We start from the raw sequence: 23,313 nt of genomic DNA on the forward strand, positions 1-23,313 counted from the left end.
TGTGTTTATAATTCTGCCAAGTATGACTGTTTTTAATGAATGATGGACACAGAAATAAGCAGTGTTCTTTACGCTAATTGCACTAAGGTCCCCCTATGGTTGTATTTTTTTTGTGTGTGTGTGTTGTCGGTCAGTGAGCAGTGATCGCTAGTCCTGCCTGAGGGTGATCTTACCCTTCTGTTGCCTTATGTAACATGACTTCAGTCTGTCACACCATTTTATATATATATATTATGCCATGACGACTACTGTAGCCTGTTTAGATTTTGACTGTCTTGACTTGGTGTCATTGATTCACAAAGCTATACTAGCATCACTCACTCCCTGTTTGTGGTTATGGAAGTGGTCGTAAGATATTAAAAACACACTTAACACCTTACCCCCTCATACAGAAACGAGTGTCCAAGTACCTTCCTCTGCCAGTAAGCACACACAACCAGGGGATGCAGGTTTGTACTCCACAGTGTGGTCAGAATATCAACTCAATAAATGGGTTTTGGAGGAAATTGTCTAGTGCTTTTAGTATTTATTTTCTATTACCCCATAAATGTTGTGTTGTAAAACTTTATCTAGTGCCACGGTCTTACAAAAAACACTTTGGAAGATTTTAGTCTTAGTTTGCCACCAGATGGTGCCATTGTAATCTGAGTGACATTGTTCATCAGGTGTAATGCATCTTATCTGCATGAAATGGAAGAAGCAAATGACTGTATCCAACATATTATCAGTTGCAGCACAACATCCCTCAAATCCTTCTAAAGCACCGACTATGGTATGTCCACATGGAGTATAGGCCTACTGCGATGCACCTTCCACATGTACAGTCAGGAGCACCCTTGGCATGATTAGCTTTTCTGCACCAGATGGAATCCACATGGTTAATCCTAGCGGGAGCGGCGATGGGTGGATAGACCCAGAGGAAAAGAAAGGAAACTGAGGCACTCAGACTTCCAATGGAAGATGGCGAGAACCAAGGCTTCCAAAAAGGTATCAAAGCCTGGAGGGCTGCTACTATTGTCCCAATGTAATTGGATTTTGTCTGGGAGAAGGAAGTCTCATTTTACCAGTCTGAGGCTCCACATGGATCACTTGCCACTGAAAGAGCAGGATTGTTAGCTGCGAATGGGAACAGTGGTTACTATTTTTAAAACCTGGCTGGATGGGACAACATAGCTTATGTGGGGCTTCTTGATCTATCAACTCTGAGGGAGTAAACACATTAGCTGGTATTGAACCAAAACTCATTTGTCAGTCTTAAAGAACTTCCAGCAAAAAAATGATATCTAAAAAGGTAAATATATTCACAAGGCCCACAGCAGTAAGAGACTACCATAGAGATGGCCATCTCTGCATTGTAGGAAGGCTGATGTTCTGAGGCTTGTTTTTATTTTTTACATTCGGCATCACTACGTCGAGGTAAATATCTTTGTTAGAAAGAATACTATACATGTATTTCAGGATGTGTATCCCTGGAAATATTCAGAATTCATGTACACAAGCTTTGAAAACATCGCTTGTTCAAAAAAAAAAAGTGGTCTCTTGGTGCATCTTATGTAAATTGAGGTGCCTTGGGGTAAGTGGGTGCTGATATCGTGTGCTGGTAGGTCAAAGTTGAATTCATGGAAAAGGGGTGTGGTATACTGTATATCTTAAATGTATGCCTACATTCAGATAAAGATCTCTCAGTTCAATATCACTTACCCTTCCATTTCTTGACCAGTTGTCTGGAATGTTATTTCGATGTTCCAATTTGTAGGCAAGTTCTCTGCATTTCAGGTTACTTAGCCCATGAAACTGTTCAGAAGATTCTTGATATGTTAAGCTAACTTTTTTTGTTGTCAATGAATCCCTTCAATGTCATTGTCTGTTTTCCTCACTTGTTGCTGCTCTAATGGATATCTTCCCTTCATGGGGAATGACGGTCTGCTTTGAAACAATGCAAATGCACTATCTGGAGTTCATATGCATGACATGTTGCAAAAATATTGCATAAAACGGACTAAATTATAGTAATTTGTATGGGGTATGGTGGCCATTGGCACAACTTACCCCAAGGCAAACAAGTTGATATCACCCACACAGAAAAGGTTTATCAAGATCGGTGTGGAATAATTTGATTGGCCTGCACTGATCTCAACCCCATCGAACTCCTTTGGGATGAGGTGGAACGCCAACTGCGAGCCGGTCCTAATCAACCAACATCAGTGCCCGACATCACTAATGCTCTTGTGACTGAGTGGAAGCAAATTCCCACAGCAATGTTCCAACATCTAGTGGTAAGCCTTCCCAGAAGTGGGGAGACCAACTCCATACTAATGCCCATGATTTTGGAATGAGATGTTTGATGAGCGTCCACATTGGTCATATAGTGTATGTTGACACCGTGTTGGTTTAGTCTGTGCTTTGAACACATTCAGGATCTCTAGTTTTGTGGTCCTAAATGTTTATTGCTACACATTTGGCTGCCTTTCAAAGCAGTCTTTGTCAATCCTCACTCTGATATCCTATATGAATGATGTTTAAATAATAAGGCAAGAGGGTGTGTGGTATATGGCCAATATCCCACTGCTAAGGGCTGCTCTTAATCACAACGCCTAAGAACAGTGGTGGTTCGAGCCCTGAATGCTGATTGGCTGACAGCTGTGGTATATCAGACTGTATACCACGGGTATGACAAAACATTTCTTGTTAGTGCTCTAATTATGTTGATAACCAGTTTATAATAGAAATAAGGCACCTTGAGGGTTTGTTGTATATGGCCAATATACCACGGCTAAGGGCTGTATCCAGACACTCTTGCGTTGCGCATAAGAACAGCCCTTAGGCATGGTATATTGGCCATATACCACACTCCCACGTGCCTTATTTCTTAATTATAACATACTATGCTCTATACAAGCGCTATGGTACAGCACATATAATGGCAACATAATGGTACATGATTGTTCTGTTTGACCTTTTTACCTAGGATTGAAATGTACTGGATGTCTAAGGGACTTAACATTACCTATCAAAAAGACATTCTGGCAAAAAAAAATGCCATTCCAGTATAAAGAAAACTGATCATAATACAAAGACAAATTGAACCTATTTCTCCTGAAATCACTTCCTGTCCAAAGATTTATAAGATAAGAGCTGTGTTTTTCTTTCTTTGTCTGTCTGTCGGTCTTTAAACTTTGTCTCTGTTCTGATATGAGAACACCTTGCTCCGGTAGGTAGGACATAAGAGGCCTCCTCGCTGCAGTTTCCATGGGGACCCAACAGCCACTCTACTCTTCAAAAGCGGGGAGCAGAGCAGAGGTAGTGGGCCTTTTGTGTTGGAGAGGGAGAGAGCAGAACAACACTGGCCAGATGAAAGCATTGCCATCCTTAAACCCAATCATAATTTAGTCATCAGTACAGGAGGATATAATCAAAATAAAGGGGTAGATGGATGGGAGAGATAGCCAGAGAGAAACGAGAAATAGGGGGAGGGAGAGTGGAGTTCGTAGGTCAAGGAACGAGAGAGGGAGAGAGTGCTGTTAGATGTAAAAAATTAGAGAGGATATGGATAGACATGATTTTGTTCTTAACGTTGACGGTACCTTATTTGCAATGTCAATCTCGTATCCACTTAGATTGAAAGGTTTGTTGTGTCTTTCCTGGAGCAAGATGACAAATAATATTACAACGTCACTGACCAGGACATTGTACTCCACAAATATATGTAATCAATATGGGACAAATGAACATTTCTACTTTATTGGGAAAATTAACATTTATTTTGAGTATCCGAATGAAGCAACAAATACCATTCAATGTTAGTAGTGTTTGTGCTACATGTTATATCATTGTGTCAAATGCCCTGGTGTCCTTGAGGTTATCATACTATATTTCTCTATTTATTTATACATCCCATTTGAGAAGGCATTTATACATTACAGTATTACAGCTGTAAGACGTATCCAACTAGAAGTACCTCTCTGCTTCCTCCTGCATCTCTACCAAAGGGCCCAATTGCTGACTGCCATAATTGACTCTCCTCTCAGAACAAAATAAAAGAGAGGAGTTTGCTGGGACAAATAGCATTTAGCAAGAGTTCACATGCAGCTCTATGTAGGTCATACACAATATGGCGTCTGCAAGTTTACAGCTGGGGCTCATAGAGCCATTATCCCACAACAATGCTCCGGAGAGGAACATATTTGAGCCCATTAGCCCGGGCAGGGCCCCCTCCTCCTTCATTAGAGAAGGACTTTTTTAAACGAGCCTAGACAATAAGCACATAGAAAGGGTACAGGGGGGCTCTGAGGGACCGAAGGAGGGGTGGTTGCATGTTTAGCCGAGAGAGCCCACGATAATTACTGTGTTTCTCTCTCTGGCCTGAAAGAGACCAATGTTTCTCTTTCTGTAGGGTCAGCACAATGGACGCTGGGTAGCTTCAAGCACCGCTAGCTTTGCCCCATTAGGAAAAAAATATGCTCCGTTCTCTCCCTGCTCACCCCCCTTTCCTCCACCCCTCCACTCAGATTCGTCATTAGAGAAATGTCTTTATGACCTTTGTTGGAGGATTTTCAGTTTGATATGTGGTCCCTGCTGCTGTCACCTGCCTTCGTCATTAAATTAGTAATATATTGGTTTTGCCGCAACTATAGGTTAATTTGTGTGATGTTGGGGAATGGGTATGGAACATGGTTGGAGTAATTTAAAAGGACTTTAAATGTTCAGTTACAAAAAAGCTATGTTATTTTCGTGCAAAACACAGGGGGACAATGAGACATAGGGATTATTATTGCTACACACACTTGTGTAATAATGATCATGTTGTTTCCATCCATGTTGAGATTATAATTACACCAGAATTATCATGTTAGTAGTGCCATACTATTGTATTATTACTTATAGAATCAATCATAAATCCCATGTTATTGCAGAATTGACAACTCTCTGCAGTAATTTCTCTGAACTGATCTGGGGAAAATGAATGGTTGAGAATCAGGACACCCTTTCTCCAGAATGCATGGCCAACTCACACAAGTTGCAAGAGACGGAACATTTAACGAAGGAACTATCAGTTCTGTTCGGTGAACGTTTCCTCTGACGGACCAGAAAATCATATATTTGTAAACAGAATCAGGTGAGTCGAGACTTGTTAATTATTCTTTCGACACCGAGTTTGTGGTTATTTAGCATATTTTTTTTCCGAACAATGATATTAACAAATATAGATACATATTTGCGCGTGTAGCTAGATGATTTTTACCGCTAGAATGGAAATGACATTGTTCAAGGATGGGAGGCTAGTTGACGTTGCTAACTAGATGATGGACACTCGCACCTGCTAGCTAACAGAGCCGTTTATCTCGCTAGCTTGGTAGGCAAGCTTTACTAAGTATTATGTCAACGACGAATGTTAGAAGTGAACCGATATTCGGTGTTAGCTTGGAACTAGCTAGCTAACTATGTTAGTGAACCACTGAACTAGGATGTAGCTGGTCTGGGTGTATATGTAAAACGATAACTAACTAGCTTGCTAGGATAGCTGCATTGATTGCGTTACATGCTGCACTGTTGTCAGAAGTTATACGCAAGGCACCTGTCTTGACAGCGCTGTCCCCTTGTGTTGATCAATGAATTGTTAACTACACCAGAGTTAGTTACCCCATTCATGTCAAATGAATAGATCATATACAGATGTGTAGACTACATGCACACACACACACACACCTGTCCTAGCTACTGCAATGAGGGAAGATATGATGCCTGCTGTGTGAGAGGGCTATAAATAGACCGTCAGTGAGGAGAGACTGTGTGCTTCTGTGTCACACCTGCCAGTCTGCTGGGTAAGGTGAGGACACACAGTCGTGACTGCTGCTCCTTGCTGCTGGTGGTGCTGCTTGCCTCAGACAGTCATGCACTAGGTCACTCAGACAGTCATGCACTCGGTCACTCAGACAGTCATGCACTCGGTCACTCAGACAGTCATGCACTCGGTCACTCAGACAGTCATGCACTAGGTCACTCAGACAGTCATGCACTAGGTCACTCAGACAGTCATGCACTAGGTCACTCAGACAGTCATGCACTAGGTCACTCAGACAGTCATGCACTAGGTCACTCAGACAGTCATGCACTAGGTCTCTCAGACAGTCATGCACTAGGTCTCTCAGACAGTCATGCACTAGGTCACTCAGACAGTCATGCACTAGGTCACCAGGATGTGTTTATTTTTTTTACACAAGCTCTTCGGGATAGTTGAATATGTTTTTCTAGTTTTGAGCTGGTCGTTCTCGTTAGTGCAGGATGATTGTCTGTGTGAACATAGCCATGATGACAATGTTTCATTGGATGCAGTGAACTCATTGATGAGACAGATCCCTGTAGCTACTGTACCTGGAGTTGTACATGGAGTTGCAGAGTTACACCCTGCCCAGGGCTCCCCCAGGGGCTTGTTGTCACGACGACAACATTCCTAAGCACAGCCTCATCTGGCCTGGCTGCCCTCCTTGATCCCTCCACCTCACCCCTCCCTCCACCTCATCCCTCTCTCCACCTCCCTCTCCTCACGTCACCCCCCTTTCCCAGTGAAGTGCTGCCTGTATGCCATCCAGGGATAGGCTAGTGGTGATGTCCTCTAAATAATTCATGTCTGGAAGAAGGTGAAAGAGCTGGGAGGGAGCAATGGGCCTGTCAGTGACAGAGAGAGAGAGAGGTAGCGAGGGGTGAGGAACCCTGGAAGTGAGAGGCTAAACTGTCTGGCCAGAAGGAAGGGAACCCCGCCCCAACCAGGTTGGTCCAAGCCTGAGGCACAGGTTAGCTGTCTGTGTGTTAGGCTAGGCTATTCCATTTACTCCCTCTACCCGGGTTGGTCCAAGCCTGAGGCACAGGTTAGATGTCTGTGTGTTAGGCTAGGCTATTCCATTTACTCCCTCTACCCGGCTTGGTCCAAGCCTGAGGCACAGTTTAGCTGTCTGTGTGTTAGGCTAGGCTATTTCATGTACTCCCTCTACCCGGGTTGGTCCAAGCCTGAGGCACAGGTTAGCTGTCTGTGTGTTAGGCTAGGCTATTCCATTTATTCCCTCTACCCGGGTTGATCCGAACAGCCGAGGGAGCATCCGATGGTTGAGGGTAGCTGATTGATTGTAGGTAATTGTCTTTGATTTACAATAGTGTTTGTAAACTGTTATCTGTCAACTGGATAATGCCTATGTTGTTTGATGAGATCAGGAAATGTTATGCTTGCTAAGCCTTGTTCATTGCTAAACATATCTGATCTTCACCCTGTTCAGCGTCCCTTTTTCTGTTCCCTTTTCTGTCCCATGACACAGTGAAGCCTCACATTGTGCCCTTTTGATGGCATCATCATCATCATCCAATGTGGAGGAGGAGCATTCTTCTTTGTTACACACATCCTCATGTGGATTCATGTGAGAGCTGACTCACACAGAGAGAGAGAGAGAGAGAGAGCCATCAGCCTGTGTAAGAAAAGCAGTGCCACCCCAAGACTGTGTCATAAGAATTTCTGGCAAAGGCCAGAGCTATCATAAACTCAATAAGAGTGTCCGCCTCTAGCTAGTTGATTAACAGAGCTGTGTTAACGAGGAATTGTTTTCCTGGAAGAAGCCTCCTACCCTCGAGGAACACGGCTTCCCTCTGGGGCTCAGACTGCAGATGCTTCAGCTGCGAGGTCCAGAACCGCTTGGATCGTCCCCTGCCCAGAGAACCACCCAGCCCCATAGAGAACCACCTGCCCTAACAGCCTCCACACGGGGCCAAGCCGAGGAGCACCATGGAGGAGGTAGAGGACATTAGCCCTGCCCTGGAGGCCACCGAGGACTTCCTACACTGCCTGGACGGAGGTGGAGGCCAGGGAGGGGAGGGGGTCCGGCAACCCAGGCAGCACCACCCCAAGCTGCAGGAGATGTCTGTAGCCCTGGGGAAGCTGAGCTCTAGCGGGGTGTGGGGCCTGCTGGCTGGGGAGCAGGGAACAGAGGTGTCCCCGCGTAACGTGGCCTGGGCTGACCAGCCCTCGGCCTTCAGCGTGCTGGCTCTGAGGCAGGGGAAAAGGAGCCGTGCTTGTTCCACTAATGACCTGGCCGCCCACACCAAGGACACCAACAACACCTCCTCTAACGCCGCCTTTAACAAAGGCCACAACCGCTCGCGGTCTGATGTTAATTACCGGCCGTCCTACATGGACAACGCTAACGGCCTGCCTGCTGTGGACAAGAATACGCTGAAGAACATGGCTCTCAACGACCATAGAGAAGAAGGTAAGGCAGGAAGGAGAGAGTGTGTCCTTCTTTGGTTAGCTGATAAGGACATACTGCCTATTTTTTATTGGTTGATACTCAAATCAATGTCAGTGTCTATGAGCTTCAAACAAATCTTCAAAATGTTTGCTAAATAGGCTGTCATGACGTGCTTTAGAGCTGGGACGATAAACCGAAAGTGATGGACGCCGACCATACCGATCACTTATCGCATTTTACTGATATTGTTTATTACGATAAGTAGCCTATACTAGAGAAATGTAAAGTTTGAAATGAAGTAAGTGTGCTAATATGGGTGATTGTTAAATGGGACAATTGATGGCTACAACCATCAAACTAGTTGTAGTAGTTTAAAGGATAATTAAACACAAACTGTAGTTCACATTGTTATACACATATAGTTCTATTTATAGTTATCACATCAACTCAGGTAATTTATCGCCCAGTTTTAGTACTTATGTTATCGTGACACTTGTCCTCTGTGTCAGAGACTAGATTAAGCCTGGGACTAGCTTCCACTTCCACGTTATGAAGATGATTTCAGTGTCCTACAGAAAACAATTGGGCCTAGACTGTACTGCAGCAGCCAGCATTTTATTCGGATGGAACTGAGTTTCCACTGCAGTGACCAGGATGTGGTGAATAATACCAACCTCCCTGACACATTGTTTAGTCTGCCTGTTTGTGCTTGTTTAGAGATGTGATTGTGAAGATTTTCACCAAAGACCATAATAGGATGTAATTCTGTCACCAAACAGACCCAAATAAGGAGAAAGAGAGTGGCCCAATTATCCCTCGTATTAGGAAGGATTAGCATATGGCTGAAAAGGCCTTAGTTGGCTCTGGGCAGGGAGGAGGGATGGATAGTTGGGCTACACAAGAGGACAGTAAAAGCATGGGCTGCATTCAACAGCACTTTGCATCAGAATACATACTGCTCTTTGCCAGTCGTTACGGTTGGCAATGCTTTCATACACTGTAGCCTAATTGTATCCTCTCGTGCCCTGTAAACATGTTTCCATGACGTGTGAAGTGTGTAGGTAGGCCTAGGCAAGGGCCCATCTCTTCTTAGGACAAACCTCAGCATATCTGTTTAATTGCTAAGAGAGAGAACCATGACATCCCCACTACCTTGAATAACATGGGGTTCCACTGCAGTTCATGTTTTCACATTGGATGCAACAGGGAAAGGAGGCTTTGTAGCTACTGGCATGCAAGAATGCTTTCACTCTGTCTCACTGGTAGCTGTTCCCCCATAACGAGCCCAGCCCACACACTGCTACTGAGTCCCCGTGGGGTGACACTTACTGATTTCCTCAGCAACACACACGCTAATGTTGATGGATCAGTTGATTTCGGCATGCGAGAGCGAGCAGGCGTCACTGAGCCTTCAGCTGTCAGTGTTCTAGTGCTGTAGAGGTTTTACATCATTTACCACTCTACTCTGTAAGGTTTTATATTGCCCTCTGAATACATTAGAGCAGACATGTACCTCAGGGATTTGAATGTATAGCCTAGCTTTATTAGCTGTTTAATGGTCTTTCCGTTGGTTCATTCATCTAATGAATCTCTGTTATTTTGGCTTTTGATTTAATTAGGTACACCACAGAATTAAATACAACACTTAATATATGTATCTTCACATAATTGTTTTATTTTTTAAATTCACCTTTATTTAACTAGGTAGGCCAGTTGAGAACAAGTTCTCATTCACAACTGCGACCTGGCCAAGATAAAGCAAAGCAGTGCGACAAAAAAAAACACAGAGTTACACATGGAATAAACAAACGTACAGTCAATAACACAATAGAAAACTCTATCTACAGTGTGTGCAAATTGAGTAAGGAGGTAAGGCAATAAATATGCCATAGTAGCGAGGTAATTACAATTTAGCAAATTAACACTGAAGTGATAGATGTGCAGATGATGATGTGCAAGTAGCAATACTCTGTTAACTAACTCTGTTAACTAACTCTATGTTAATTAACTATGTTATAACTATGTTAACTAACTCTATGTTAACTAACTACATTATAACTCTGTTAACTATGTTATAACTATGTTAACTAACTCTATGTTAACTAACTCTTATAACTATGTTAACTAACTCTATATTAACTAACTCTATGTTAACTAACTATGTTATAACTATGTTAACTAACTACGTTATAACTCTGTTAACTAACTCTATGTTAACTAACTATGTTATAACTATATTATAAACTAACTCTATGTTAACTAACTATGTTATAACTATGCAGCTGTACATAGTCCATCGGTAAATAGCCCACCCAATTTACCTACCTCATCCCCATACTGTTTTCATTTATTTACTTTTACTTTTATTTACTTTTCTCTTTTGCACACCAGTATCTCTACCTGCACATGACCATTTGATCATTTATCACTCCAGTGTTAATCTGCTAAATTGTAATTATTTGCCTACCTCCTCATGCCCTTTGCACACAATGTATATAGACTCTTTTTTTTCTACTGTGTTATTGACTTGTTTAGTGTTTACTCCATGTGTAACTCTGTGTTGTTGTCTGTTCACACTGCTATGCTTTATCTTGGCCAGGTCGCAGTTGTAAATGAGAACTTGTTCTCAACTAGCCTACCTGGTTAAATAAAGGTGAAAAAAATTAATAAAAACTATGTTAACTAACTATGTTATAACTCTATGTTAACTAACTCTATGTTAACTAACTATGTTAACTAACTCTGTTAACTAACTATGTTATAACTATGTTAACTAGCTCTATGTTATGGATGTTTACTTTATTCCTGACCTCTTTGGGTCTGTCACGGTGTTCAGGAATCACCAGGGGGTCCAACATCTGCTTCTTTAAAGGCCAAAGTTCTAAAATGGCACTTGTTGTTATGATTGGCTGTCCCAGTCGTTGGTCTGTCTGGGTGTGGCAGTCAGTCAGTACAGTAAGATAATTGCTAGAGCAGTCCCTATCTGCCCTTTATGTCTTTGGCAGGTTTAGCTAAGTGAGCTGACCTAACCAGTTCTCCCTTTAAACTCCCTGTTTATTCCCGGAACTGTTTACAATGTTTAAGCCTCCCCCAAAAACCTTAACTGTTTAAACCCACGGAACTGTTTAAACCCCTGCTACAGTGTTTAAGCCTTACACGTGTTTAAGCCTTACGTGTTTAAACCCTGTTTAAGCTGTTTAAACCTTACACGGAACTGTTTAAACCTTACACGGAACTGTTTAAGCTGTTTAAACCTTACACGGAACTGTTTAAACACGGAACTGTTTAAACCTTACACGGAACTGTTTAAACCTTACAACTGTTTAAACCTTACAACTGTTTAAACCTTACACGGAACTGCCTTTTAAACCTTACACGGAACTGTTTAAGCCTTTTAAGCCTTACAGAAACCTGTTTAAACCTTACACGGAACTGTTTAAACCTTTTTAAACCTTACACGGAACTGTTTAAACCTTACACGGAACTGTTTAAACCTTACACGGAACTGTTTAAGCCTTACACGGAACTGTTTAAGCCTTACACGGAACTGTTTAAACCTTACACGGAACTGTTTAAACCTTACACGGAACTGTTTAAGCCTTACACGTGCATACAATTATTTTGTCCCCCTACACCAAACGCGATCACGACACACTTCAGCGAGCAGGCCTTTCTAATCGACCTGGCCCGGGTATCCTGGAAAGATATTGACCTCATCCAGTCAGTAGATGATGCCTGGTTATTCTTCAAAAATGCCTTCCTCACCATCTTAAATAAGCATGCCCCATTATAAAAATGTAACCCTTGGTTCTCTCCAGACCTGACTGCCCTTGACCAGCACAAAAACATCCTGTGGCGTTCTGCATTAGCATCGAATAGCCCTCGTGATATGCAACTTTTCAGGGAAGTTAGGAGCCAATATATACAGGCAGTTAGGAAAGCTAAGGCTAGCTTTTTCAAGCAGAAATTTGCATCCTGTAGCACAAACTCAAAAAAGTTCTGGGACACTGTAAAGTCGATGGAGAATAAGAGCACCTCCTCCCAGCTGCCCACGGCACTGAGGCTAGGAAACACTATCACCACCGATAAATCCACTATCACCACCGATAAATCCACTATAATTGAGAATTTCAATAAGCATTTTTCTACAGCTGGCCATGCTTTCCACCTGGCTACCCCTACCCCGGTCAACAGCCCTGCACCCCCCGCAGCAACTCACCCAACCCTCCCCCTTACCTCCATCTGCCAAATCCAGTCAGTTGATGTTCTGAAAGAGCTGCAAAATCTGGACCCCTACAAATCAGCCGGGCTAGACAATCTGGACCCTTTCTAAAATTATCTGCCGAAATTGTTGCAACCCCTATTATTAGCCTGTTCAACCTCTCTTTTGTATCGTCTGAGATTCCCATAGATTGGAAAGCAGTCGCGGTCATCCCCCTCTTCAAAGGGGGAGACACCCTAGACCCAAACTGCTACAGACCTATATCTATCCTACCCTGCCTTTCTAAGGTCTTCGAAAGCCAAGTTAACAGATTACCGACCATTTCGAATCGCACCGTACCTTCTCCAATATGCAATCTGGTTTCAGAACTGGTCATGGGTGCAGCTCAGCCACGCTCAAAGTCCTAAACGATATCATAACCGCCATCGATAAGAGACAGTACTGTGCAGCTGTATTCATCGTCCTGGCCAAGGCTTTCGACTCTGTCAATCACCATATTCTTATCGGCAGACTCAACAGCCTTGGTTTCTCAAATGATTGCCTCGCCTGGATCACCAACTACTACTCTGATAGAGTTCAGTGTGTCAAATTGGAGGGCCTGTTGTCCGGACCTCTGGCAGTCTCAATGGGGGAGCCACAGGGTTCAATTCTCGGGCCGACTCTCTTCTCTGTGTACATCAATGATGTCGCTCTTGCTGCTGGTGATTTTCTGATCCACCTCTACACAGACGACACCATTCTGAATACTTCTGGCCCTTCTTTGGACACTGTGTTAACTAACCTCCAGACGAGCTTCAATCCCATACAACTCCCCTTCCGTGGCCACCAACTGCTCTTAAATGCAAGTAAAACTAAATGCATGCTCTTCAACCGATCGCTGCCCGCACCTGCCTGCCCGTCCAGCATCACTACTCTGGACGGTTCTGACTTAAAATATGTGGACAACTACAAATACCTAGGTGTCTGGTTAGACTGTAAACTCTCCTTCCAGACTCACGTTAAGCATCTCCAATCCAAAATTAAATCTAGAATCGGCTTCCTATTTCGCACAAAGCACCCTTCACTCATGCTGACTCTCGCGAGCAGTGTGGGTGCAATAATTGAATAACATGGATTTCTACACGCGTATTGTCATGGATATTGCGCAGAAACGTTGCAAAATAAATGTAGAAATCCATGTTATTCAATTATTGCACCCACACTGCTCACGAGCGTCTGCGTTGCCAAAGGCTAAAATAGAACTCCTTTCTATATCTGACTCAGATCGCGCTGCAAGTCCTGCCTCTCCCATCTCCTCATTGGTTTATAGAAGTAGGTACCCACGTGCCATCTCCTCATTGGTTATACCCACGTGCCATCTCCTCATTGGTTATACCCACGTGCTATCTCCTCATTGGTTATACCCACGTGGGTGACTGAAAGACGAACGAGGTCAGTGGCGGTAAAAGGTAGCTGCTTCCCGGCTGAAGAGTTCGTGCATATATTATGATGACATTGTGTGACGTTTTTGTTCATTTAGGACTTCGATGAGGGTTGTTCGGGCACACAATGTTTTCTAGAGGCAATTTCGGAGCCAAACTCTACTCCACTTCGTCGGTGATTGGTCAAGAGTGGGGCTTGGTCAACCAGCAGCGGTCTAGCCCTACAATGTCCTACACCTCCACTGAATCGAACTGTCCTGTCCTGAACATTCTTCCATCGTCTTTTTTTTTCATTCAATGAGAGACGACTCATTTTCAGGCACATTTTTCATTGAGAAATACTGCACCAAACATCTTACTTAGATGTAAAATTCCGCGACTAAGATCTCCTCTGCAAAAATGTCTGACTTTTGAGGAAGCTGGCTACGGCGTCTCAAAATGGACAAACAGTACTATTGCAGCTTTTTTTCTCGTTTTTCATGCAAAGGTCTTTTAATGGAGTATGCAAGCACACTCGTTCGGTTCACCTTGCCGAGTTGGGCTAGCCTCCAGCTGAACTGAAGCATGCTGACGCCTTTAGTGGGATTACATCTCTGGGTGGACTGATATCCTAGTTCTGCGTTTTGACAGCAGGGTTGAGGCAATTGGGCCCGAGGCTGTGTGGCGTAACGTTAGCTTGTTTATGTCTCACAGCGTTACCGGAGCATGATGTCACGACACACGGCGGAGGTGTAATTGAACAGACACACACTGACACACTAATTCTGCTCCAAACTCCCCTGAGCGTGTCGACTGCCGATCGGAGGCTGAATCCCAATCGAGTTTCCACTGCATCCACATATTTATTAGTCCCTAAAGAGAGTTTAGTTTAGCATGCAAGTGTGAAATTCAGTGACACCTTGTCTGTCAATGATTTTGTGCAGTAAGATGGATGGGACACAGGATTCTCCCCGGGATTTATTTTTAACAAGGTGGTGCTGCTGAGTACGCTGGAGGGGGGTGTCCCGGAGGGGGGGGGGTTTAACACCTCTAACAGCCTTATATGGTAACAAATAAAGAATTAAAAATTTTTTTTAAATGATTTGTGGAGAACCCTGGGACACACCACCACCCTTCTTTACCTCCGTTATTAAAAAAGCAGGAAGGAAAGGAAACTAGGGGAGAAGGGGACCGTTGTCCATTTAACCACATTTAGCCACATATTAGGCTAGTTCATCTAGTGAAGCTATTAAGCTATCACTAGGGGACAAGGCACCATTGTAAGTTGAGTATAATATGAAGTGACGTCTTAGACACCAACAACGAGTTCATAAGATGGCCTCTCCTCACCTGCCTCTGGGCCAGACCATTCACATCACGTTAATGTTAAGACCCTGTGACGTTTCAGCAACGCTACCGCATCAGGTGGCCAGGCCAGGACAGGTCAGGCCAGGACAGGCCAGGACAGCCAGTTGAATTCAGTGGAGGTGTAGGACATTGTAGGGCTAGACCGCTGCTGGTTGACCAAGCCCAGCAAAGCAGAGCAAAGCGCAGACTGCTAATTGAGTCATGTCCGTGTGCCTTGTTTCCTCTGTAGCGTGAAATGAACAGTGACCTGCTCCGCACCCACATGCTCACGGGAGCCTTTGAAGCCCAGGGGGACAGGCGAGCCCCCTAGCACCCCCCACCGTCGCCTGAGTGGCTCCTGAAAGCCAAAGCACAGCGGTCCGGCCGTCTGGTCGTCTGCCCCGGGCTTTGCTCTTGGCATCTGCTCCTCTCACCCTGACAAACATAGACAAATTAGCCCACAACCTCAATTGCCATCGGCCTCGATTGATGGCGTTGAAGGGAGGAGGTTGGGTGAGACAGCCCCCTGAAGGGGAGTAACAGTGGTTGGTAACAGTAAATGCTGCTACACACTTCATGTAAACAGAGCGACAGAGCGTCGTATACAGTCCCATTCCAAAATTTGAGCCACACAGAAGTACGTAGAACTATGTGTGAAAACGACTTTCCATCGCTGCGTTTGTGTGAAGTGTGTAGCGGCCTTGACACTAAAGCTTAGCACAGGGATGTACTGAAATGAACTGTCTTAATCCCTGCCAATTGATTATCACTTATTATCATTGATTGGTCAAGGACTACACACACACCTGTTAACCCGGGTGTAACTAGGTTTCTGATAAGGATAAGGATGAACACAAGTATACTTTGCAACCCTCAAGGCCTAGAGTTGTTCCCTTGATATGATATTCTAGGCCTAGAGTTGTGTTCCCCTGATATTATATTCTGGGCCTAGAGTTGTGTTCCCCTGATATGATATTCTGGGCCTAGAGTTGTTCCTCTGAGATGATATTCTGGACCTAGAGTTGTTCCCCTGATATTCTGGGCCTAGAGTTGTGTTCCTTTCATATGATATTCTGGGCCTAGAGTTGTTCCCCTGAGATGATAATCTGGGCCTAGAGTTGTGTTTCCCTGATATGATATTCTGGGCCTAGAGTGAGTTGGAGAGTTACAGATAAGGAAAACATCTCCTATCTGTCTCATGGGGCAGTGCTCCGGGGCCACTGGTAGGTAGATGGAGTCTCACCCCGGTCCCTCTGCTCCGGGGCCACTGGTAGGTAGATGGAGTCTCGCCCCGGTCCCTCTGCTCCGGGGCCACTGGTAGGTAGATGGAGTCTCACCCCGGTCCCTCTGCTCCGGGGCCACTGGTAGGTAGATGGAGTCTCACCCCGGTCCCTCTGCTCCGGGGCCACTGGTAGGTAGATGGAGTCTCACCCCGGTCCCTCTGCTCCGGGGCCACTGGTAGGTAGATGGAGTCTCACCCCAGTCCGTCTGCACCCTATGTGCAGCCAATAGCACAAGTCAAAACCCATATCCACTGAGCAGGAAGCTGAGAGATGAGATTAATAAAGGAGGAATATAAAGAAAGGAGTGTGTGAAAGAAATGGAAGAGCAGAGAGAGTGTGTGCTGCAGATGAGTCAGTTTCTCCTGTTTCTCTGTTTGTGTACAGCGTTCTGATTAACAATGCTGTTTCTTCCTGCTGACCTCCGAGGAAGCACTTTTACAGCTAGCCCCGCTGAACTGGACATTCTGAACTGGACATTCTGAACTGGACATTCTGACCTGGACATTCTGACCTGGACATTCGGATCTGGACATGCTGTGGTAGATGGCACTTTTGACACGTTGTTTACCAGAGCATGTCCAGGTCCGAATGTCCAGGTCTGAATATCTAGGTCAGCGTCACTACAGACCCGGGTTCGATCCCAGGCTGTTTTCACAACCGTCCATGACCTGGAGTTCCGTAGGGCGGTGCACAATTGGCCCAGCGTCATCCAGGTTAGGGGAGAGTTTGGCCGGGGTGGACTTTACTTGGCTCATCGCTCTGTAGCGACTCCTTGTGGCGGGTCGGGTGCCTGCAGGCTGACTACTGTCGTCAGTTGAACGGTGTTTCCTACGACACATTGGTGCAGATGGCTTCCGGGTTAAGTGGGCAGGTGTTAAGAAGCGAGGTTTGGCGGGTCATGTTTCGGAAGAAGCATGACTCAACCTTCTCCTCTCCCGAGCCCGTTGGGGAGCTGCAGCGATGAGACAAGATAGCATTTGAAATTGGGAGAAAAGGGTAAAAATACCCCAAAAATAATATATATATATATATATACATACATACATACATACAGTACCAGTCAAAAGTTTGGACACACCTCATTCCACTTTATTTTACTTTGTAGAATAGTAGTGAAGACATCAAAAAAATACCACTTATGGAATCATGTATTAACCAAAAAAGTGTTAAACAAATTGAGATTCTTCAAAGTAGCTACCCTTTGCCTTGATGACATCTTTGCACACTCTTGGTATTCTCTCAACCAGCTTCAACTGGAATGCTTTCCCAACAGTCTTATGGGTTATTTCATAGTTTTGATGTCTTCACTATTATTCTACAGTGTAGAAAATAGTAAAAATAAAGAAAAATTAGTAGGTACAGTTGAAGTCGGAAGTTTACACACCTTAGCCAAATACATTTAAACTCTGTTTTTCACAATTCTTGACATTTCATCCTAGTAAAAATTCCCTGTCTTATGTCAATTAGGATCACCACTTTATTTTAACAATGTGAAATGTCAGAATAATAGTAGAATAACAGAATAATAGTAGAGTGATTTGTTTCAGCTTTTATTTCTTTCATCACATTCCCAGTGGGTCAGAAGTTTGCCTTTAAATTGTTTAACTTGGGTTAAACGTTTCAGGTCGCCTTCCACAAGCTGCCCACAATAAGTTGGGTGAATTTTGGCCCATTTCTCCTGACAGAGCTGGTGTAACTGAGTCATGTTTGTAGGGCTCCTTGCTCGCACACGCTTTTTCAGTTTTTCCCTCAAATTGTCAATAGGATTGAGGTCAGGGCTTTGTGATGGCTACTTCAATACCTTGACTTTGTTGTCCTTAAGCCATTTTGCCACAACTTTGGAAGTATGCTTGGGGTCATTGTCCATTTGGAAGGCCCATTTGCGACCAAGCTTTAACTTCCAGACTGTTGACTTGAGATGTTGCTTCAATATATCCACATAATTTTCCGTCCTCATGAAGCCATCTATTTTGTGAAGTGCACCAGTCCCTCCTGCAGCAAAGCACCCCCACAACATGATGCTGCCACCCCCGTGCTTCACGGTTGTGATGGTGTTCTTCGGCTTGCAAGCCTCCCTCTTTTTCCTCCGAACATAACGATGGTCATTATGGCCAAACAGTTCTATTTTTGTTTCATCAGACCCAAGGACATTTCTCCAAAAGTACGATATTTGTCCTCATGTGCAGTTTCAAACCATAGTCTGGCTTTTTTATGGCGGTTTGGAGCAGTGGCTTCTTCCTTGCTGAGCGGCCTTTCAGGTTATGTCGATATAGGACTCGTTTTACTGTGGATATAGATACTTCTGTACCTGTTTCCTCCAGTATCTTCGCAATGTACTTTGCTGTTGTTCTGGAAGTGATTTGCACTTTTTGCACCAAAGTACGTTCATCTCTAGGAGACAGAACGCGTCTCCTTCCTGAGCGGTATGATGGCTGCGTGGTCCCATGGTGTTTATACTTGCGTACTAATGTTTGTACAGATGAACGTGGTACCTTCAGGCATTTGGAAATTGCTCCCAAGGATGAACCAGACTTGTGGAGGTCTACAATCCTTTGCTGAGGTCTTTGCTGATTCCTTTTGATTTTCCCATGATGTCAAGCAAAAAGGCACTGAGTTTGAAGGTAAGCCTTGAAATACATCCACAGGTACACCTCCAATTGACTCAAATGATGTCAATTAGCCTATCAGAAGCTTCTAAAGCCATGACATCATTTTCTGGAATTTTCCAAGATGTTTAAAGGCGCAGTGTCTGTATACTTCTGACCCAATGGAATTGTGATACAGTGAATTATAAGTGAAATAATCTGTCTGTAAACAATTGTTGGAAAAATTACTTGTGAATTGCACAAAGTAGATGTCCTAACTGACTTGTCAAAACTATAGTTTGTTAACAATAAATTTGTGGATTGGTTGGAAAACGACTTTTAATGACCCCAACCTAAGTGTATGTAAACTTCAGACTTCAACTGTATGTCCAAACCTTTGACTGGTACTGTATATAAAAGTGCTATCAGATTTGTGGCCCTCAAATGGGTGGAATTGCATAGTAGGCTTATTAATTTTGTGTGAAAAAGCTGGCTAGGCAAGCTGATCCTGAATAGGCTAGACATAACCTGAATAGGATAGACAGAACCTGAATAGGCTAGACAGGTCCAAGCCCCTGCTCTTAGTGATGTGTTGCGTTTGATTTGTGGTTTTTAATAAGCTGGGAATTCTATGTTTTGAAGATGTGACTTTAATGAGTGGAGAATGAATGTCCTATGTGGTATATTAGCGAGAGAACACTGAGAACACTGCTGAGTGCTGACTGACAAATGGAGGCCAAGGTTATTGATCCAATGAGCAGATAATAAAAATGAAATTGTTGCAGAGACATTCTGTGAGTGGTAGTAGTGTGTGGGGCCATTTGAATGGACTGCCCCCCCACCCCATCAGATCATCTCTATTATTTTATCCGCCCTCTGAATCTTTCAAAGGCAGTTGGCTTCTACTTGTAACCTGTTCCAGTAGGCTATATGGTATTAAATATAAGTTAGGCCTAATAAATGTAGTCCTAGTTAGTATTATTAGTATATACTTAGTATATTAAATAGTGTCTTCCGCAGATGATTCTTTTGCTGAATATACTGTGTTTTTTTGCAGGCCGTAAGGACAGCAGCGGTAGTGTGGTGAAACAGGGTACCCTGGAGCATCGTGAGGGTCAGAAGGGTTGTTGGAGCGTCTGTCACGTAGAGCTGACCCCATGTGAGCTGCGCGTCTACAGCCTGGACAGCAGCGGTAACCGGCAGCTCTGCACCTCCTACTCCCTGTCCCACTGCCAGGGGGTCAGCCAGTCCCAGCCGCCCCAGGACGGACGAGTCCTCCAGGCCCTCTTCTTCAACAGGTAATGGAAGAAAACCATGGTTCTCAACTCTTATCCTCTTGCCAGGTCTCCCTTGTAAAATAAGTCTTCTGACCTCAACAGGACTTCCTGAATAAATATAAATTAAATGTTTATGTCAATCACATAAACATGAAAGAAATGGCCTGCACTCACTTGAAAATAAGTTGTAATTTAAGCTTTGTTGTAATGTTCTTTCTCTCATAGCAACGTGTTAAAAGATCACTCACTGACCCTCTTCTTCAACAGCTCCACCCGCCTGCAGTTACGTGCCGCCTGCCAGTGGGAGGTGATAGACTGGAGGAGGCTGATCTGGGAGAGAGTACTGGCTGCCCAGCCCGCCCACAAAAATGCAGAGTGTCTTCCAGCCTTCTCCCCGTCATCTTCCGTTACCTCTGGAGGTCACGACACTAGACCAGATCCCCGTGGTCCTGCTGAGGCTGCCCTGGCCCCTGGTTGCTCCCATCTCTTCCCGGCCCGGCCCACGGCCCTGCCCCTGTTCACCCACTGCTGTACGGATATCCTCAAGGCTGGGCTCCTCCACCAGCTGACTGACCAGAACAACTGGAGGACCTTCACCTTCGTATTGAGTTGCTCCACGCTGCAGGCCTTTCCCACCGAGGGCCGGGGGCCCGTGTCTGAGCCCGTCCTCCACTACCCGCTGGCCTCCTGCCTGGCCGTGCAGAGGGACGAGGCCGAGGGGGTGAGCGCTGGCTGCTTCCAAGGCGTCTTCCCCAGCGAGGTGCTCCGTCTGCGGGCTGAGAGAAAACTCAAGGCCCAGGACTGGGTGGAGGCCCTGCAGATGGCCGTGGCAGCCCAGAGGCCCCAGGGTGAGGAGGGACAGGGTTCCGGCCAGGCCCAGCCGGGTGCAGTGTCAACGGGGATTCTGCTGAGGAGCAAGCCCTCCAGGGAGAGGAGGCAGAGGGACACCCAGAGGGCCAAGAGACAGTCAGTCACCACCAGCTTCCTCAGTATCCTCACTTGCCTGGCTGTGGAGAAGGGCCTGACCACCCAGAGCTTCCGGTGTGCAGGTAGAGACCTGCACCTCTTACCAACCACACACACACACACACACGCACAGAGTGATAAAGTGACACATTCTTCACTAGAAGAATATCCTGTCACTTCACACCCCACATAATGGTTCACCTACATATCTCTGTTAATGGAAAGATACATGCCAAATGGCTACCTGGACTATTTGCATTTTGTGTGTGTGTGTGTGTGTGTGTGTATTTGTGTCCCCCAACCCCTCTTTTACGCTGCTGTTTACTCAATGTTTATCATCTTTGCATAGTCACTTTAACTATACCTACATCTACATATTACCTCAAATAGCCCAACTAACTGGTGCCTGTATATAGCCTCTCTACTGTATATAGCCTCTCTACTGTATATAGTCTTGCTACTGTTATAGCCTCGCTACTGTTATAGCCCCTCTACTGTATATAGGCTCTCTACTGTATATAGCCTCTCTACTGTATATAGTCTTGCTACTGTTATAGCCTCGCTACTGTTATAGCCCCTCTACTGTATATAGTCTTGCTACTGTTATAGCCTCGCTACTGTTATAGCCCCTCTACTGTATATAGCCTCTCTACTGTATATAGCCTCTCTACTGTATATAGTCTTGCTACAGTTATAGCCTCGCTACTGTTATAGCCCCTCTACTGTATATAGCCCCTCTACTGTTATAGCCTCTCTACTGTATATAGCTCCTCTACTGTTATAGCTCCTCTACTGTATATAGCCTCTCTACTGTATATAGCCTCTCTACTGTTATAGCCTCTCTACTGTTATAGCCTCTCTACTGTTATAGCCTCTCTACTGTATATAGCCTCTCTACTGTATATAGCCTCTCTACTGTTATAGCTGTTATAGCCTCTCTACTGTTATAGCCTCTCTACTGTTATAGCCTCTACTGTATATAGCCTCTCTACTGTATATAGCCCCTCTACTGTATATAGCCTCTACTGTTATAGCCTCTCTACTGTATATAGCCTCGCTACTGTTATAGCCTCTCTACTGTTATAGCCTCGCTACTGTTATAGCCTCTCTACTGTATATAGCCTCGCTACTGTTTTAGCCTCTCTACTGTATATAGCCTCTCTACTGTATATAGTACTGTTATAGCCTCTCTACTGTATATAGCCTCTCTACTGTATATAGCCTCTCTACTGTTATGTTATAGCCCCTCTACTGTATATAGCCTCTCTACTGTATATAGCCTCTCTGTATATAGTCTTGCTACAGTTATAGCCTCTACTGTATATAGCCTCTCTACTGTATATAGCCTCTCTACTGTTATAGCCTCTACTGTATATAGCCTCTCTACTGTTATAGCTCCTCTACTGTATATAGCCTCTCTACTGTATATAGCCTCTCTACTGTTATAGCCTCTACTGTATATAGCCTCGCTACTGTTATAGCCTCGCTACTGTTATAGTCTCTCCTGTATATAGCCTCTCTACTGTATATAGCCTCGCTACTGTTTTAGCCTCTCTACTGTATATAGCCTCTCTACTGTTATAGCCTCTCTACTGTATATAGCCTCTCTACTGTTATAGCTCCTCTACTGTATATAGCCTCTCTACTGTATATAGCCTCTCTACTGTTATAGCCTCGCTACTGTTATAGCCTCGCTACTGTTATAGTCTCTCCTGTATATAGCCTCTCTACTGTATATAGCCTCGCTACTGTTATAGCCTCTCTACTGTTACAGCCTCTACTGTAAATAGCCTCGCTACTGTATATAGCCTCGCTACTGTATATAGCCTCGCTACTGTTATAGCCTCGCTACTGTATATAGCCTCGCTACTGTATATAGCCTCTCTACTGTATATAGCCTCGCTACTGTTATAGCCTCGCTACTGTATATAGCCTCGCTACTGTTATAGCCTCTACTGTATATAGCCTCGCTACTGTTATAGTCTCTCTCCTGTATATAGCC

The 23,313-nt window shown here is 44.5% G+C and overlaps 1 protein-coding gene across 1 annotated transcript in view; it reads left to right on the plus strand.

The window, feature by feature from the left end:
• The first annotated feature begins 4,988 nt into the window (after nt 1-4,988).
• The window catches only part of LOC115130232 (pleckstrin homology domain-containing family M member 3-like), a 165,443-nt gene continuing 147,118 nt past the window's right edge, over nt 4,989-23,313 (plus strand). Inside the window, exons 1-4 of the mRNA XM_065018943.1 lie at nt 4,989-5,116; nt 7,308-8,252; nt 20,126-20,366; nt 20,613-21,394. Coding sequence (XP_064875015.1) covers nt 7,769-8,252; nt 20,126-20,366; nt 20,613-21,394 — 1,507 coding nt within the window. The 5' untranslated portion in view covers nt 4,989-5,116; nt 7,308-7,768. The remainder of the gene's footprint in view (nt 5,117-7,307; nt 8,253-20,125; nt 20,367-20,612; nt 21,395-23,313) is intronic.

The sequence above is a fragment of the Oncorhynchus nerka genome, linkage group LG1 (genome assembly GCF_034236695.1).
Source record: "Oncorhynchus nerka isolate Pitt River linkage group LG1, Oner_Uvic_2.0, whole genome shotgun sequence".
Taxonomy (NCBI): domain Eukaryota; kingdom Metazoa; phylum Chordata; class Actinopteri; order Salmoniformes; family Salmonidae; genus Oncorhynchus; species Oncorhynchus nerka.